The 16999-nt window shown below is 53.7% G+C and overlaps 1 protein-coding gene across 2 annotated transcripts in view; it reads right to left on the minus strand.

The window, feature by feature from the left end:
* The window catches only part of SCUBE1 (signal peptide, CUB domain and EGF like domain containing 1), a 126431-nt gene that overhangs the window by 77423 nt on the left and 32009 nt on the right, over positions 1 to 16999 (minus strand). For both annotated transcript variants that reach the window (XM_081309227.1, XM_081309228.1), the window contains exon 4: positions 883 to 1017. In XM_081309227.1, the coding sequence (XP_081165353.1) occupies positions 883 to 1017 (135 nt within the window). The remainder of the gene's footprint in view (positions 1 to 882; positions 1018 to 16999) is intronic.

A 16999-nucleotide genomic window follows, 5' to 3' on the forward strand; every position in this document is an offset into this window, starting at 1 on the left:
ACGTGGCCCTCTCTGACCCCTGCCTTCTGTGTGAGCCACTCCTTGGGGTCTGGTGTTAGAGACAGCCCACGCCCTGGCCTTGGGCTTCCAGCCTCCTGCTCGAGGATCAGTGATGGGGAAGGGGCAGTGGGGCTGGCCTGTCCTTTTCCTCACATCTTCCTTGACCACTCAGAACAGCCAGGCCTCCAGAGCCTTGGCTCTGGCCACTGCCTTCCTGACTGGCTCTGCTGCAGCCCACAGCCCTACCAGGGACTCTGGTGCTTACTCTGTCTTAGCCAAGAGAAAATCCCCTGTCTTTGCACATAAGGCCCCTCTCCCTGGGAGCTTGTCCTACAGGCCCACTTTCCTAGGCCCAAACTTCAGGATTTGATCACCAGTGCCCTGACACCAAGTATCTCCACGTGCTGGGTTTGGCTTGTGGCCAGGCTCTGTCCCAGGCTAGGCCTGCTCCCCCTCTGGCCAGAATCTTTCCCGGTCCCTCTGCACCTCCAGGCAGGCCTGCCATGCCACCTGGCCTCCAGAGGGCAGCAGGCTCCAATCACAAGGATATTCAGCAGGCTGGTACCCCAGTGAGCATGCAGACTCAGAGACAGGAAGGTGGCGCAGCCTATAGACCTCGAGCCCCCTTTGGAGAAGGGGATCATATTTGCCATTTGTGTCCCCTTGTCTCCATACACACACAGTGGAAATCCCAACAACCTAGTGTAGTGGCAGAGGAAAGAAGCCCAGAAGGTTTCCAACACCAGAAGCACAAGACAGGCCACCTGTCCAAACTCCCTTGACTCTAGGGCCCCTGGAGTGCACATGTGGAGAGGGAGATTCTGGGGGCCGCCTATTTCTGTGGGGCTGGCGGTGTGCCTGCTCGGAAGAGGCTGTACTCACCATTGGAGCGGTGGATGCAGGTGTGCTGGTTGTCACTGAGGAAAAAGCCACTGTGGCACTGACACTCATAGCTACCCATGGCATTGACGCAGATCTGCTGGCAGCCACCATTGTTGTCCTGACACTCATCCACGTCTGTGAGAAGAGGAAGAGAAGGCAGAGAGAGATCACCACCTGAGATGGCGGGACACTGATGCCACCGATTTCTCTAGACTGTGCTGAAGGACCCCCCCCAGGGAGGACTTTGGTGCTGCCAGAGGGGCACCCCTGGGCGTGCTGCATGGTGGAGCTCACATGGGGGTATCCAGACACATGCCATGGCATCTCCGAGGCACTCCATGGTGCCACAGTTACACTCAACAACGGTGCTCTCCAGAGTGACTCCACAGAAGTAGTCAGGGACTACGGCTGTGAGGAGGCGGACCCTAGTGGTTTCCTGGGTGCCTAGCACAGCTCTGTGTCTCCCTCATATCAATCCCTCTAATCTCCCAGCAACCCTGCAGCCATGTTTGTATATTAACCCATTTATAGTTGATGAAATGAGGGAGAGAGAGGCAAAGTCACTTGCCCAAGGTACCACATGGGATTCCAACCTAGCAGACTGACTCCCAAACCCTGGCTCTCCCTGACATCATTGGATCCCCCCTCTCCAGGAAGACAATGCAGCTCAAATTGTCTCCCACAAAACACAGAGTCTCGCCGACCACAGACAGCCATCACCCCTCTGCAGCCCTCCTCGAGTTTACAACCAGATGCACAAGACCCTGGAGCCAAGGGGAGGTTGGGGCCAGGGTGGCCTGTACCACCCTAAGGTCCAGGCTGGCAGATGGATTTTAAAAGCCCAGAAGGTGGGGAGGATTTGAAAAGACTCTGACCTCTGGCTGCTGGGACTGTTGGGGAGGCTGCTGAGAGGTCTGTCCCACCCCAGGAGGGAGGGAGGACAAACCTCAGTGCCGACACTCATTTTTGACCAGAGGCTGCTGGCACAAAGGGTGTGACTGGCTGAAAAGAGTCTTTATGGAGCTCTGGTCTGGACAGCAGCATGTTTCAATTACCGGAGCCACAGGCCCGGCTCTGTCAGTTTGTTTAATGAAAAAAGGGCTTCTTAAACCTTAATGTTCCATGGCTGTATTGTCATTTTAATAGGCAAATATATAAAACCACAATGACAATGTGAGCTACTGGCTGCTTCTAGCCAGTCCCCCATGCCCAACACACACACTCAGACGCATGCACACATACACACACATGTATATAAGTACACGCGTGCACATGTACTTCAGCGCTGAGGATTTCAGACGGTTCTAACACTGACATCGTTCACTCCTGGGACCAAAAGGATGTGAGAAAGGGAAGAGGCCGGCAGAGTGACCTTCCATGAACCTGGCACAGTGCAGTTCTGGAGCAGTGTCAGCTGGATCCTATTTAGGCCCTCGGACAGCAGAGCACTTTACCACCCAGGAGACCGCGGCTGCCTTTGAGGCCCTAGGCGAGGCTTGTCATTATTCTCTGGCAGGCTCAGATGTCAGCCGTGTGGCAGCCAGAGGAGGGAAGCAGAGCTCTGAACTCTAAAAGTCACCAGGGGTTGAGGCTCAAATGTAAAGGCAGCTCTTGCTGAGAGGCGCGGCGTGATGAGACCCTGAGCCTGACAGTCTGACCCCGGGGAAGCCCGGAAGGAGGGATGGAGATTCATTTTTTCAAAACTTTTCTCCACACAGTCTTGCTGATGGCTCTCTGCAGGCCCAGTGCCAATGGCACCTTTACTGGGGCCAGGCCTAAGGTGCGGTGAGTGGCCGCCTCCCCTCCACATCTCAGTGGCATTGGCCTTCAACCTGCACATGAACAGCTCTACGCCTGACACTCTGTCCTCCTCATCTCTTAATAACACAAAGCTCACCTCCCCTGGGGGTCAGTATGTGTCAGGTGGAGGCTTCACCAGGCCTCTCAGCAACCCATGTGACACATCTTGTTACTGATGAGGACACAAAGGCTCAGAGCTAAGCCATGAGATGGGCAAAGTGAAGGCAGGACTCAAGTCCAAGGTCTACTGTGCATGTGTTCAGACCAATGCTATGAAGAAATGGCTCTCTTCCTGCAAGCTTGAACCTGGGTGCCAACCTGAGCACATGGCTGTCGGTTCCAGGGCAGCTGGCTACAAGTAGTACTGAGTGACTCAGCAGCATCACTGGCCTAACAGGACCCTGGAGGCACCTACCTATGCCCAGGTAGGGCACATACCTAGCCATGGGCCTCTGCAGTTGGTTGCTGCCTGTCTTCCTGGGGCTCTCAGGCTCTCTGCCTGGTGTCTTGTTCCCCACCCAGGGAGAGGTTCAACTGAGAGGCAAACAAAGTAGATCCAGATTCCCCAACGCTGGACTCAGTGCAGAAATGCTGCTTTGCCCCTGGAGCCACCCATCTGCAGCCATCTGGCCTGGCCCAGCTCTGCACCTCACTGAAAGCACAAAGGGCAGTTGACGTAACACATCTACAAACCCTCAGTGACCTGGCAGGGTGGCTGGCCTTAGGGACATGGCTGTTTACACTAGCAGGGAACAATGACTCGCCAACACTGATGAATAATTTGAAACAAACGCAAGGCCATGTAAACATTTCTCTTCCTCACTCCCAAATGATAAAACCCGAGATTAAGCAGGCGGGAAGAGGGGCTGCCCTTCTGCACCCTTTCCACTGTGTCCAAACAGGCCTCACCCTGCACTCCCTAATAGGGCTGAAAATCATGAATGCTGAGTCTCTTCAGGCCTGAGGTCCCCCTCACACCTCTTGCACCCCAAGTCTTTAGCCCTCACAAAGGACCACAGTGAGGGCTAGAGGGCAGCCAGCTGGGGTAGCTGAGCTTGTGAGATGGCTGCCCACCAGCCGGGGCAGATGGGACACTGGGAGGCCCCTATCAGGCTTAGCAGGGCACTGTGGGAAACAGTCTTTGGCTCTGACAAGTGAGAATGGGGGAATCAGCGCACCCTGCTTCATGGTCCCCCAGCACTTGGAGCACTCTGTATGAGAGGGGTGCTTATGGAGAGAAGGGGGCCCACACCTGGGAGTCAGGCTCCCCAAATTCTTCCCCTAATGCCTGAAGGCCCATGGGCAGCGCCCAGGCCTTGTCTGCAGGAAGTGCTCCAAAGCTTGGGGACTGCAAATTGTCCTCCAGGAAGCTCTCCAGTAGGGCTGTGGCATGAGCAGGCTCTTTCCTTTCTGCCATAAATTAATTGGCTGTTGCCAGCACTGATGGGCCTGGGTGGCTGCCCCTGTGTGGGAACCCTGTCCACCCTATGCCCATACTCAGAGGTGAGCTTAGGGCTGGCTGGGTGCACTGTGGCCTCATTACCCCCCCACACAACAGCATGCGCTGCCACCAGGCCCCAGCTCAGGGCTCGGGTGCTGGTTCGCTAAAGCACACACAGCCCCATGCTAGGGGTAGAGTTCTTACTGTTCCTGATTCTCAGAGAACATGGATGCACAGAGAGGGGAAGAGACTTGCCCACGGCCCTGTAGAGGCAGAAAGGGGATTTGAAGCCCAGTGGGCCCATACAGAGCGGATGAGAAAGTGTCCAGGCCAGTCATGGAGGAGCAGGCTGCCCAGGTGACAGTGCTAATTGCCCTCCCCTGTCCCTAAGCACTCATCTTTCCAGAACCCAGCAAGACCCTTCTGTGACTTCTTCCTCGGACTGGCAGAATTCATCCTCCCTGACTCCCAGGTCAGGTGGCATTGTTTTCTTCCTCTGCCTGGACCATAGGACCTGGCTGTCTAGTCTCTGCCCTGGATGGGGACAGACCTGCATCTCCTTCATCTCCCTGCTCACAGCAGAGAGGCAGGCTGAGGTGGGACATGACATGGAAGGTCTGTGCTCGCATATGGCGGGGCCGGGGGCTCACTCCCCGCAGGCAGGCAGCCTATCGCACGGAGCATGTCCTGGCTCCGGGGCACACACAGGGGTGCAGTTTAGGCTACCACAGCCTGCTCACTGTTCCAGATTCTGTTCTCTGAACATGTCCCCTGGTTCACACGTGCCCGAGTTCAGATGAACGCCTGCCTACCGCCTTAGTCCCTCTTGCCAAAGTTTTTTTGCCCTTTTGAGTCCATCTTCAATGTCTCTATTTGTTCATTCAGGAACAAGCACTGCACGCCTACCAAAATGGATGCAGCTCCCTCCCGGGGCCACCGATGCTTTGGGCCATAGCACAGGGATCAGAGGCTTCCTGTGAGGAGGGAGGGGCACAAGGAGCTCTGTGACCTGAGGCTGGAGGAAGAGGAGGTGCTTGGAAGCAAAAGCTGGAAGAAGGGGCAGGACAAGACCCAGGGGGTGGAAGAGCCTGTGACCATTCCAGCAAGAGAATTCTGGAAGCCATTAGGGAAAGTGGCTGGCTGAGTCCTAAATCTTGGGTTAAGGTGATAAGGAGAGCCAGACTTGGCATGGAGATGACGCCACCCTAGGCTCCAGCTGCTTTGTGGCCTGTGACCCGACAAGACACTTGAAACACCAGTCCTATCTGGCCCTTCTCCTCTGGTTTGGTTTGGTGTAGCCTGACGGTGTCACCAACCACAGAGGCTCTGGCCTGTTTCCAATTCAGGGTTCAGGATCCCTAGGGGATCTGGGCCAGCACTCTGCCTCTGAATCCTGCCGGCAGCTTACAGCCCTTTATCTTTATTTATAACCACAGAGAAAGGTTCCCAGAAGGCAGGCAGCCCCGAGGCATGGGGACACAACTATAAAGCGTACTCTAGGAGACTCCCTGCAGGAAATCCTTTTGACTGGCAGCAAAGCTGAAAGATGCGGAGTGCAGAGGACCCCAAGGCCCTAGCTCTGTGAGAGACCAGCGGGTCACCCTTCTCAGCCTGTACTTCCAGGAGTGGACATGCTCCCTCCTTTGACACATAAGTGCTCTTTTAAGGTTGTGCCACCAGACCTGAGGGAGCCCCTTATTCTTCTGGGTCAGGCTGGGGTGCAGGCAAGGAAGGGAGAGGAAGCTGAGACCTGGCTGTCCCTGCCTTAGGGGTCCTCAACTGCTGGGGTTGGAGATAGCCATAGCAAGAGACGAGCACTGCGGAGCCTGGGAGGGCAGACGGAGGGACCATACCCCTGGTGTGCAGAAGGCACTCATGGTTCAGCCAAAGGCCGTGGGAGGTGCAGATGGGAGGATTGGAGACAGACAAAGGGCTAAGGCAGGCCTGGCATGGGGCAAAGGAGGGCCTCACTCCAGCTCAGCTCATGGTCCTGACTCCACCCAGCCACCTAGGCATGAGCATCTTGTCCCTGGAGTTCTTCCCCTCTGTCCTCCCCTACCCATCACTGGGGCTGTCATCTTGTGCTTACCACCTTGCCCAGCTGTCCGTCCAGCTCCCAGGGCACAGTTCTGGCTTGCACCTCAGTGTCTCCCTACACTCAGTGTCCTCGGTGTACATCTGTACACTACTCTCCATGGCTCCAGCACCCCTTCCTGATCTCTTCTCCATGGGCCAATGGCCACTGAGGACTCTAGTTGAATAAGGACATGGTGCCACTGCACCAAGGACCCAACAGGGTCTCTGGGATCAGGTTCCCTGGCTTCACTCTGCAGTGCCCTGCGTGAGCACAGGTCTGGCATTGGGGTGGGGGGTGGACGGCCTTAGCTGTGACTCCTGCTGCATCTGCTCAGTAGGCACCTGCCTTAAGGCCCCCACCCTGCTCCCTGCCAACCTCTCAAGGGTCACATTGGGGATGGGGTCTCGCTGACTGACAGGGTTGTTTCCCAGCAGGAGGGGTCCCCAGAGCTACGCCAGCAGACCATCAGGGCGTCTGCTTCCAGAAGGCCTCTATGGGCAGGACTGTGGTCTGCCCTTGAGGTTTGCTTTTTGGCGCAAGGTGCTAGTGTTTGTTTTGATTAATAGCTGGCTGTCTGTCTTCCTTTGGACCAAGAATTCAGGTCTGTAGTTATTTATAACTAAAAATTACTTCTGGATCCAGTTTTGGTTGCTTTGTGTTTCCCATGAACGTTTGTGATTTGAAACAGAGACTGTATGTGCTTGCTCCCCACTGTGTCTCCACGACTGCCAGAGCCTACTGTGTGTCAGGCCTGCTTGGCTCCAGCTCCCACTGAGGGCAGGAACAGAGGCAGAGGAGTATCCTGGGAGGCAGCCAGACCTACTGCACTGAGGGCTCCCACCTGGTCCTGAGGCTGTAGCCTGGCCCAGCCCAGCACCCTTCAGAAGGGCAGGGGCAGCTGAAGCATAATGCCTCTTGGCTATCGAGTGGCTCTTGCAAAATTGCATTTGATGAGTTAAGTGTAAATAAACGAGAACCAGATGGATTCGATTTTGGGTAAAATATGCTGGGTCTCAGAGCTTTGGGGCTCAGGTTCCGAAGATCTGGGGCAGTCCCTCAGCTGTTCAGAGCTGTGGTGCAAGCAGGCAGGAAGCATGACGAGGGTCTTCTGGGACCTGTCTGCTTGCTGCTCTGGCCATCAGCTGAAGCCTTCTCTGGGGGTCCTGATTCTCCAGCAGGTTAGCGGTGTGCAGCCCCTTGGGCTGGGCCAGAGTTTGAGTTCAGGGCTAGGAGATGAAGCATATGAGAAGGGATCAGCTTTCCAGCCCAGCAGGCCCCCGTCACACCCAAATCCTGAGCTATCCAAGAGGGGCAGGGCCGTGCTGAAGTTGTGGCCTTTAGGGCTGTTTGCCTTGCACCCCAGACACTGCCCTGTAGACCCTGCTGCTCAAGGTCTCTAGGGATGGGGGATTTGCTGTGTAGCTTAAACTATTGACCACACCTTTTTAGAATAGTCTATGTGGTGTCAATCTGTGACCAAAACCTACGGGGCCTGGCTCTTCCCCCAAGCCACACCAGATGGGATGCATGATTCAGTGAGTACTTGCTCTGCACCTGGGTTTCCTTTCTAGAATGCAGGGGTAATATGTGTTCCTGGGGTGTTTAGAAAATTAAAGGAAATGATGGCGGTCCGGCCTCAGCAGAGGGTCTGGCAACACAAACCACCCGGGCATGTGAATAACTGTTGGGCAGGGCTCTGGACAGGCAGGATCACAGGTATAGAAGCAGGCTGTGGACAGTGGAGTCCCTCAAGAGTGGAAGCACAACAGCGAGCTACCTCAGATGGCAGTGGCAGCCCACCTCAGCCTTCTGGTCTACAGGTGAGACCCCAGGCTCCTAAAGCTGCCTGCCTCTGACAGCTCTGGGCTCTCACCCCTGCTGTCTTTCTCAGGCTAGCCCCAGTCTACTGAGGCTTAAAGCTGACCCAGAACTGGGCACAGCTGGCTGTGGTCTGCTGGAGGCTTGCTCATGTGTAGTACACACACTACTGCTCGTATTTCTTCAATTGTTTTATTATTGTTGAGATAAAATTCACTTAACATAAAACTCACCACCTTGAATGTGTACCAGAGTGGTGTTTAGCACATTCACTATGCTGTGTAACCACCACTACTGATTCCAGAATGTTCCCATTACTCCAAAAAGCCATCCCGCGCCCATTTGCAATTAATCCCAAGCCCCTGGCAACCACTCATCTACATTTTATCGCTGCAGATTTTCCTATTTTGGACATTTCATAAAGAGAATTACATGACACTTGTCTTCTTGTCCCTGGCTTCTTTCAGATGGCATGTTTTCCAACTTCACACGTTGTGGCATGTGCCAGAGCCCACTCTTCTTCATGGCTGACTGGCATTCCATCGTCTATATGTGCCATGCTACCTTTATCCTCCACCAGCAGATGGACTTCAGGGTTGTGGTGACTTTCAGGCTATGATGAATATAATGCTGCGAGCATTCGTGTGCAAGTTCTGTTTGGCCATGCCTTTAATTCTCTCGGACATGCACCTCTGAATGGCACCACTAGAGCACATGGCAGCTCTGCGTCTGACTTTCTGAGGAACTGTTTTCCACAGGGCCACACCACTGTCTATCTCTACCAGCAAAGATGAAGCATCCCGTTCTCCACATCCTTGTCACCCCGGTGTGTTTGGCTGCATAGTCATCCTCGTGGGTGCGAATTCATCTCCCACATGGCTTTCACTTACATTTCCCTAAATGCTAACGATGGGAAGCATCTTGCCATAGGCTTATTGGCCTCTTGTATCTCCTTTAGAGAAATGTCTGTTCAAATCCTTTGCCCATTTTTAAATTAGGTTGTCTTGAGTTGGAAGAGTTCTTTATATAAACCAGACGCTAAATCCTTATCAGATATGCAAATGGAACACTTCCTCCCATGCTCTGTGGACACTGCCTTCTTTAAAACGGCCTGGGCCAGCATTAGACACAGGCAGGGCTGGGCCAGGGCAGCAAGGCCTGGGCTCCACTCCTGGGCGAGTTCACCCTGTCCTACGTTTTCCCATGCCACTTTGCTACCCAAATCTCCACTCCACTGACCTCCAAACTCAGACAATAGCCAATGGGCTACCTGTGTTTCGGTGCCCAAAAGACACTACAAACCTGCCAGGGCCCCAGCTGAGATCCTATCACTACCTCCCATGAAAGAGCAGGATGGAATGAAGTTGGGTTCTGTTCTCAGCCTCCCCATCTCAGCAAGTGGCTGTACACCCACCACAGTCTCACAGCCTACCCATCCCATATGTATGCCCCAGCAACTCTAGCTACAAACCCCAAGGACAACCACCTCTTCACCGCCACAGCTGGGCTGGCCAGCTAGTTTCCTCTCCCAGGCCTAGGTCACAGCCTTGGCCTCTATATTGACTCCCTACTTCTACATTGTTCCTGCCAACCCAGTCGTCCTTTTCCATACAGTGACCTCACAAAGTGCCACCCAGCTGTGCTACTCCCTGCCTAAAAGCCCCACGAACACACACTCCCTTCTGTGGTCATCAAGGCCTCCAGAACACTCTGGCTGTGTCCCTACCATCTTACCCTTGCTCGCTAACTCTAGCCCCATCTCTCTACGCTCCCTTAACCATACCTGTCCTGTCTCCACCCAAGGCCTCTACACTTTCACTCTGCCTAGAGTGTTCTCCCCTCACTTCGACACAACTGACTCCCACTCCAGACCTCAGCTTGCAAGTCACTTCCCCAGAGACACTCCCCTGATATCAACCTAAAGCATCCACCAAGCCACTGCACCAGGTGGCCCTATCCTGCTTCCTTCAGAGCACCTCCAGCTTCTGGCATTTCCTCTGGGATTGTTCCTCCCCATCTCTCCCCAGATAACAGCCTTGAAAACAGGAGCTGCCTTGAGCACTGCTGCGTCTCAGGGTGTGGGACAGTGCATGGGGCATGTCTGTGGACCAAGTAACTAAATGTTATAGAAACAGGCCTGGGGAGAGGAGCTTCTGGCTTAGCCATCTAGGGACCCTGGCTCAAGGCCTGTCGCATAGGGATCAGCTACTTGGCCTTTGGTGTCACATTCTACAGGTTAGGCTACACAGGGGCTGCCCAAGAGGGCCTACATCCCTTGGATCCAGCTAAGGAACCAGATGGATCAAGCACAGACAGCGAGCGAGTGTCCTGGCTGCAGGTGGCTCCTGGGCAGGTGGGTTAGGGGACTGAGGCCACAGGTGTGTCTGGAGCTGTGAAGGTATGGGAGAAGAGCTATGTTCATCTACCTGTCCAAGCCTTGTCGAGGAAGGAGTCCAACATAGTGTGAGCATGGCCTGCCCCTGGGTAGTTGATGGAGAGGCCATTGCCAGCACTGGTCTGGCACTCAGTGCTCTTCCTGTCTCTTTGGTGGACAGATGGCTTCACACGTGGGCTGGGAGGGAGCACAGCACAGCATGTTCTCCTGCCCTGTCAGCACCATCCCTGATACAGGACTGAGGTCTCCATTGGAGACAAGCTGCCTAGCAGGTCTGTATTTCAGGAAGCAGGCAAAAAGGGGAAGAGTTGGGGTCACAGTGGGATCTCCTCCTGGCTAACACTTCATGGACCTTCATCCAGGGCATCCACAGCAAGATCAGCTCTCCTGTTAATCACTAAGCAAGGGCAGGGGAGAGTGCTGCAGGAGCCGGGAGGGTCTCACTGTCCTTGAGCCCTGCTCTGTGTTGGGCACGCTCCTATAGCATCCCACTGAACCTCAGCAGGGGCGGGGCAGTCCTACAACCACAAGCTCTGCAGCCAGCAGCCTGCCCATGGTCCCCAACAGGGATGGACAGAGCCAGGACGGGACTAGGAGGCTTTCCTCCCCGCACACCCCTGATAGCACAGCTGTGAATGTGCTCCTGGCCAGACATCTGTGGGAGGCGCTGGAGTTTTTAAAAATTTCTTTTGATGTGAATAAGAATGGAAGACCAGAGAGGGAGAAGGAGGAAAACCAAACAAATAAGTCGTGGGAGCAGAGTGAGAGCTCTGGGAAAAGAACAGGGTTATACTGAACATCCCTGAGGGCACACCCAGCTGGGTGCAATGGCCTAGGAGGCCTGCAGGTGACAGGTGGGTGGCTGGGGGCCTTACCCCTCAAAAGAGAAGTTCCCATACCAAGAACGTGCCGGGAGCTCCACGCGACCTCTTGGTGACACAGGTTGACAAGGGTCTTTTGGCCGGTCTGTCCTGCCTGAGCAACCAGGTGAACTTTCTGGAATTCTGAATTTTTAGGCATCCATTTGTCCCACTGGAACTTGGCACTTTCTTCCACCTTATAAAGCTGTAGAGTGTTAAGCTGCAGGCCTTTCCCCAGCAGTTGGCTGCTGTTTCTCCCTGATGGTGCCCTCCTTTGGCACATGGTCCCACTTGAGAGATTTCTGTGCAGGTGAAAGCTGCACACCCAGACTATGGGCACATGCCATCTGGGCCACTCAGCTTCCTGCCCACATCCTGTGCAGAGAGGTGGTGAGGGCGCTAGGGACATTACTGGTTAATCCTGAGGGGGTGAGAGCTCTGCATGCTGGAAGGCTGCTCGGGTACAGGGGAGGCAGACCCCACCAAGAAGCAGGGAGCCTCTCGCTAGGGCAGCAAGGACCAGCATGGGGAAAGGCACGTTTGGCGGCAAGATGTAAGGTCTCAGAGGGCTGGGGCTGTGACTCAGCAGTAGAGCACTTGCCTAGCATGTGTGAGGCGCTGGGTTCGATCCTCAGAACTACATAAGAATAAATAAAATAAAGGTATTTTTAAAAATCACATCAATCTTTAAAAAAAAAAAAGATGTAAGGTCTCTGTGGAGAGCCTGGAGCAGAAGGGCCGCAGCCGTGTGGCAGGAGGGGCTGGGAGCCCAGCTTGGGTGTGGAGTACCTAAGGTGCAGCCATGAGGTCTGCCTTTCCTATGCCTGCAGGCTGAAGCCTCCAGGTCTTTGACCAGACAGAACTTGGCATGCCTGGCTCCTATGACAGAAACGCCTTTGCGTTTGTTACACACCGCCTCCTAAGGCCCTGCTCCTACCTCGCCGAGCTGGTACATTCAAGTTATGTGTTTGCTGTTCCCACCTCCTAAAATGTCCTCCCCTCCCTGGTCTCCCCTCCCACCCGAGGACCCTTCACTCATTCTAGGAAGGGCCAGTTGCTCTCCCCACCCGCCCGTCCCTCAATGTGCACACCCGGTATTAATTACAAACAGGACGCAGCACTGGGAGCCTCTCCACATGGCCCAGAGCTCCCTGGGGCAAGAATCACCTCTAACTAATCTCAGAACCCCTGACCTGGTGACACGGGTGTGCGGGGCTTTGCTCCCCAGGAGTCTGCCCTGTTACCAGCTGTCTCTGCAGGGCACTGTTGCTCTCCCAGCCAGACGGTCACAGAGGCATCAGCGCTTACATCCTGGGCGTTGATTACATTCCCTCATCTTGCCACACAATTATGTATCAACAGCAAAAATAATCCAGATGGAATACTGGGGGAAGCAGCACACAAACATCAGTGCCATGATTATAACCACATAAAGTCATGTCTACACCCCCCAATACTGGACATGAACACCGGGATGTGAGAGCTGTTGATCTGTAAAGGCGGCCAGATAATGTAGAATTATTTTCTGTCTTTTCTCTTGATTTCTGAGTGGTGTGACCTAATTATCCCATGTGTGGAAGATGGGTAAGTAAGCAGACACTCAGCTCGGTCTGACTTCAGTGGGTCCCAGTGCAGGGCAGAGAAGGTGTGGGGAACAAAATGGGGGCCAGAGAGGAGGTGCCATGAGCGGGTGGTGAAGTGCCTGGGCTGGTGAGGAGAGAGGGTTCCGTAGGCATGGGGAGCTGTACAGGCAGAGCCCTGGGGGTGGGGAGAAGGGAGAATCTGTTACAAGTAATTTCTCCAAGGCATTTTTGTGTCCCAACCAGATGGTTCCAGTAGTGGTGGCTCTTACTGGACACCCACTGGCCGCTTGCTACTTAGTTTTCTAGGAGCATAAGGAGGAAAGCAGGGCTGGAGTGGCTGGAAGGGGCCAGAAGATGAGCCACTGGTGGTAGAAACCTGGCCTGTGGGATCCTGTCCTGGTCATTAAAGCAGCATTTGGGAGGTTATAAGAGACCCCAGACCAAACAGCCAGGCAGCTGCCACAGCAGCCCACTTTTCACAAATGAGGAGCACCAGCGGGCATAAGGTGTCTCTGCCAGCTGTCTGTTTATAGCTGCATGTGGTTGGGATGAGGTGGGTGACAGGGAGGGGAGCTCGGGTACCAGGCTGGTTAATGGCCACGAAAAATAGTGAAGGTCTGTCTGGCTGTGCTGGGGTAGGAGGGTCGCACTGGCATGTGCCAAGATACAGCTAGGGGAATCTGGGTAACCCATTCAGGTGACCCTGAGTGCTGCCCAGGGCTTAGCTGCTCCAAGACAAGCAAAAGTGCTGTCAGAGAGGTGTTGGACTAGAGACTCAGGGGCACCCTCATCTTGCAAATGCTCCATTTTAGGTCCATGATGTGGTGTCTGGTCTGGGATATGTCTGGTGTGGGACGTTTTGGTGGCAGGATATTTTTAAAGAATCTTCATAAGACACTTACTTCTTGTTTATTCCTCAGAGTTGTGACCCAGCCCTTGGCACAGGGACTGCAAATGGGGACAGGCGAAGGCAAGTGTCTGCTTGCCGGGACGCCCTCTGTCCACAGCAGGGTGTTTTTCTTAGCTGTTTATGGACTTATATTCTCTGCCCTGGGACAGAGCAGGTCTTCTTCCCTAAGCCACCAAATCCAGACTTCTGCAAAGGTGGGGCTGCCATGGGGCACACTGACAACAAATTTTGGCTCAGAGGAAGGAGGACGCTCTGACCACTGGCAAACACTCCACCTCAAGAGTGATGCACCTGGGGGTGGGGACGGAGAGGGAAGGAGGAGGAGGCCGATGCCCCTCGTGCCTGTGGTGTGCCATCCTTGCTGTGCTTCTGAGGCCATCATCACACCTCCTTTCTAGGCAGGAAGAATGAGAGCAGAGAACTGGCCCCAAACTACCAGCTAGAAAGGGAGCCCAGGGAGTCTGATTCCCAAGTCCATGTTTTCCCCCCATCTAGGGCAGGGACTATAAGGTCAGGCACGGCCCGGGGGTCAGCAGGTCTCCCCAGCTGGGTGTGTGTAACATTCTGCCTGAGTGCCATCTGTGCAGCCCCCACTGTCAAGTCGTGCTCCTCCTGATGGTCAGGGTCAAATATGCTGCCCCTTACCTGACCACCTACCATCCCTCTATCACACCAACAAGCCTGCACAGGCCACAGGACAAGAAGCCAAGTCTGTCTGGAGCTCGGCCCTCCAGGAGTTCCCAAGGAAGTAGGGGAGCCCTGCTCTAAGATGCACTGCCCTGAGCTAGAGGGAAGCCCAGGGAAGGGGTGAGCTCAGGGTCTCCAGAAGCCAAGACCTGAGGGAAAGGTGGGGTCAACCAGATGGATCAGCAATTGAGAGGCTGGAGAAGGGTGATTCCAGTGACAGGAACATCAGGTGACAGGGCACTTGAGAGCAGAAAGGGTGGGAGGGTTAGGGAAAGACAAGTTGTTCTGCAAGCTTGAGGCTAGACCTAGGAAATGAGCAGCAAGGTGCAGACTGCATCTTGCTGGGAAGAGGACACAGAAAAGAGACTGGCCAGTGTGTCTTGAGTCCAAATCATATGGACACCAAGCTACCAGGTCACAAGATGCTGGTGTGTGTGTGTGTGTGTGTGTGGGGAGAAGCAGAATAGCCAGGGGGTTCCAGACTGTACTGCAGGGCTCCAGGGGCCTTGCAGGAGGGGTTGGGGGGTGGCTCCAGGGTAAGCAGCCACTTGTGACTCCTGCTTCAGCTGAAAGTGTGACCACCACACAATTCTGCTGGAAGAAAATGAGTTCTGTGCCATAAACAAAACCCCACAAAATCTGAAAACCACTGGTTGAATTCCATTCCCACGTCACAAACGATGTGGAAACCAAGGCACGAGCAGGGAGTTTCCAAGGGTCCTCCAGAAAGTCAATGGCCCGAGGAAGCTGACTTTCAGCCAGTGTTTCTTCAGCCTCGTGCTGCTGGGCTGCTCTGGAAGAGGCACTCAATGCCCCTGGCCCCCTAGTTCTGAGGTGGCCCTGGGTACAGGTAGGGAAAGCCACTACCCCTCAAAACATGCCTGGTTCTAAATTGGCCCATCTCCTACACGAGCTCCAGAAGCCCCGATTTCTGCAGTGACTTGGGGAAAGCAGAAAGCTCACTTATAAGATACACAGCATTGTCCGTGGTGTCTCTTTTGTCAGGCCAAGGAATTTCCATCAAATTAACAGTTGTAAAAAGCCAAGAGGAGAAGGGGCCCTGAGTCTGACTTGTACTTTGACAGCAAACCCCTTCAGCCAAGTGTGTTTAGATCCACCTGAATGCGGGCCAAGAACAGAGAAAAGGTGGGAGTAGGGTGGGTGTAAATAAAGAGAATGGGAAGAAACCTCCTCGGTTTACCTTAGAAAACACTGGTGTTTATGGAGCCAGCACAGGACTGTCCGGAGCTGTTTAGTTTTACACTCGACGGTCAGCATTCCTTTTCCTAGCAGGAAACTCACTGGAGCTGTTCAAGTATAAAGACAAATAAACTGCAGCAGCTCCAGCCTCCACCAGGCTCTAGGGAGCAGCGCTGTCTCCAGCTGTCCTTCAGGAGGGAGTCGGTGCGAGCCCTTTCATCATGCCAGCCAGCAGCCCCGCTCAGCAAGGGGACCTCAACCCTCTGCCCCTGCAGAGTGTCTGGGTGTCCTGGGCAACTTCCTCCCAGGTGCAGCTGGGCTCCAGGCCTGCTGCAGCCTCCTGAGTGCCCTCTTGCACCTCCTCACTTAGCAGCCACGCATGTCACCTGCACACCTGTCTCCTCACTGATCCCAACAGACAGGGACATCCCCACTTTCAGAGATCCAAAATGAGACTCAGAATGAGGTGATGTGACCCAGGCCACAAAGGGAACTAGAATCCCTGAAGTCATGTGACCCCCATGCCAATGGACCAAGAATGCAAGAACTGAGAGGAGGGGTAGGCTCTGACCGGGAAGTCTAGAAGCAGCAGTTCATCTGGCAGGAGCATGGGGCTTGAGATGCAGGTCCCTGCTAGGGGCTTTCCATGCAGCCTGGGCCAATGCTCACCCCCTGCATCTTCACCAGCTCAAAAACTCATCCACTCCGGAACAAGACAGGGATGCCCTCTATCACCACTTCTATTCAATATAGTTCTCGAAACACTGGCCAGAGCAATTAGACAGACGAAAGAAATTAAAGGCATAAAAATTGGAAAAGAAGAACTTAAATTATCACTGTTTGCAGATGACATGATTCTATACCTAGAAGACCCAAAAGGGTCTACAAAGAAACTACTAGAACTAATAAATGAATTCAGCAAAGTGGCAGGATATAAAATCAACACGCATAAATCAAAGGCATTTCTGTATATCAGCGACAAAACTTCTGAAATGGAAATGAGGAAAAACACTCCATTCACAATATCCTCCAAAAAAATAAAATACTTGGGAATCAACCTAACAAAAGAGGTGAAAGATTTATACAATGAAAACTACAGAACCCTAAAGAGAGAAGTAGAAGAAGATCTTAGAAGATGGAAAAATATACCCTGTTCATGGATAGGCAGAACTAACATTATCAAAATGGCGATATTACCAAAAGTTCTCTATAGGTTTAATGCAATGCCAATCAAAATCCCAACGGCATTTCTTGTAGAAATAGATAAAGCAATCATGAAATTCATATGGAAAAATAAAAGACACAGAATAGCAAAAGCAATTCTAAGCAGGAAGTGTGAATCAGGC

Source organism: Spermophilus citellus, assembly GCF_964194105.1.
Source record: "Spermophilus citellus genome assembly, chromosome: 10".
In the NCBI taxonomy this organism is placed as follows: Eukaryota; Metazoa; Chordata; class Mammalia; order Rodentia; family Sciuridae; genus Spermophilus; species Spermophilus citellus.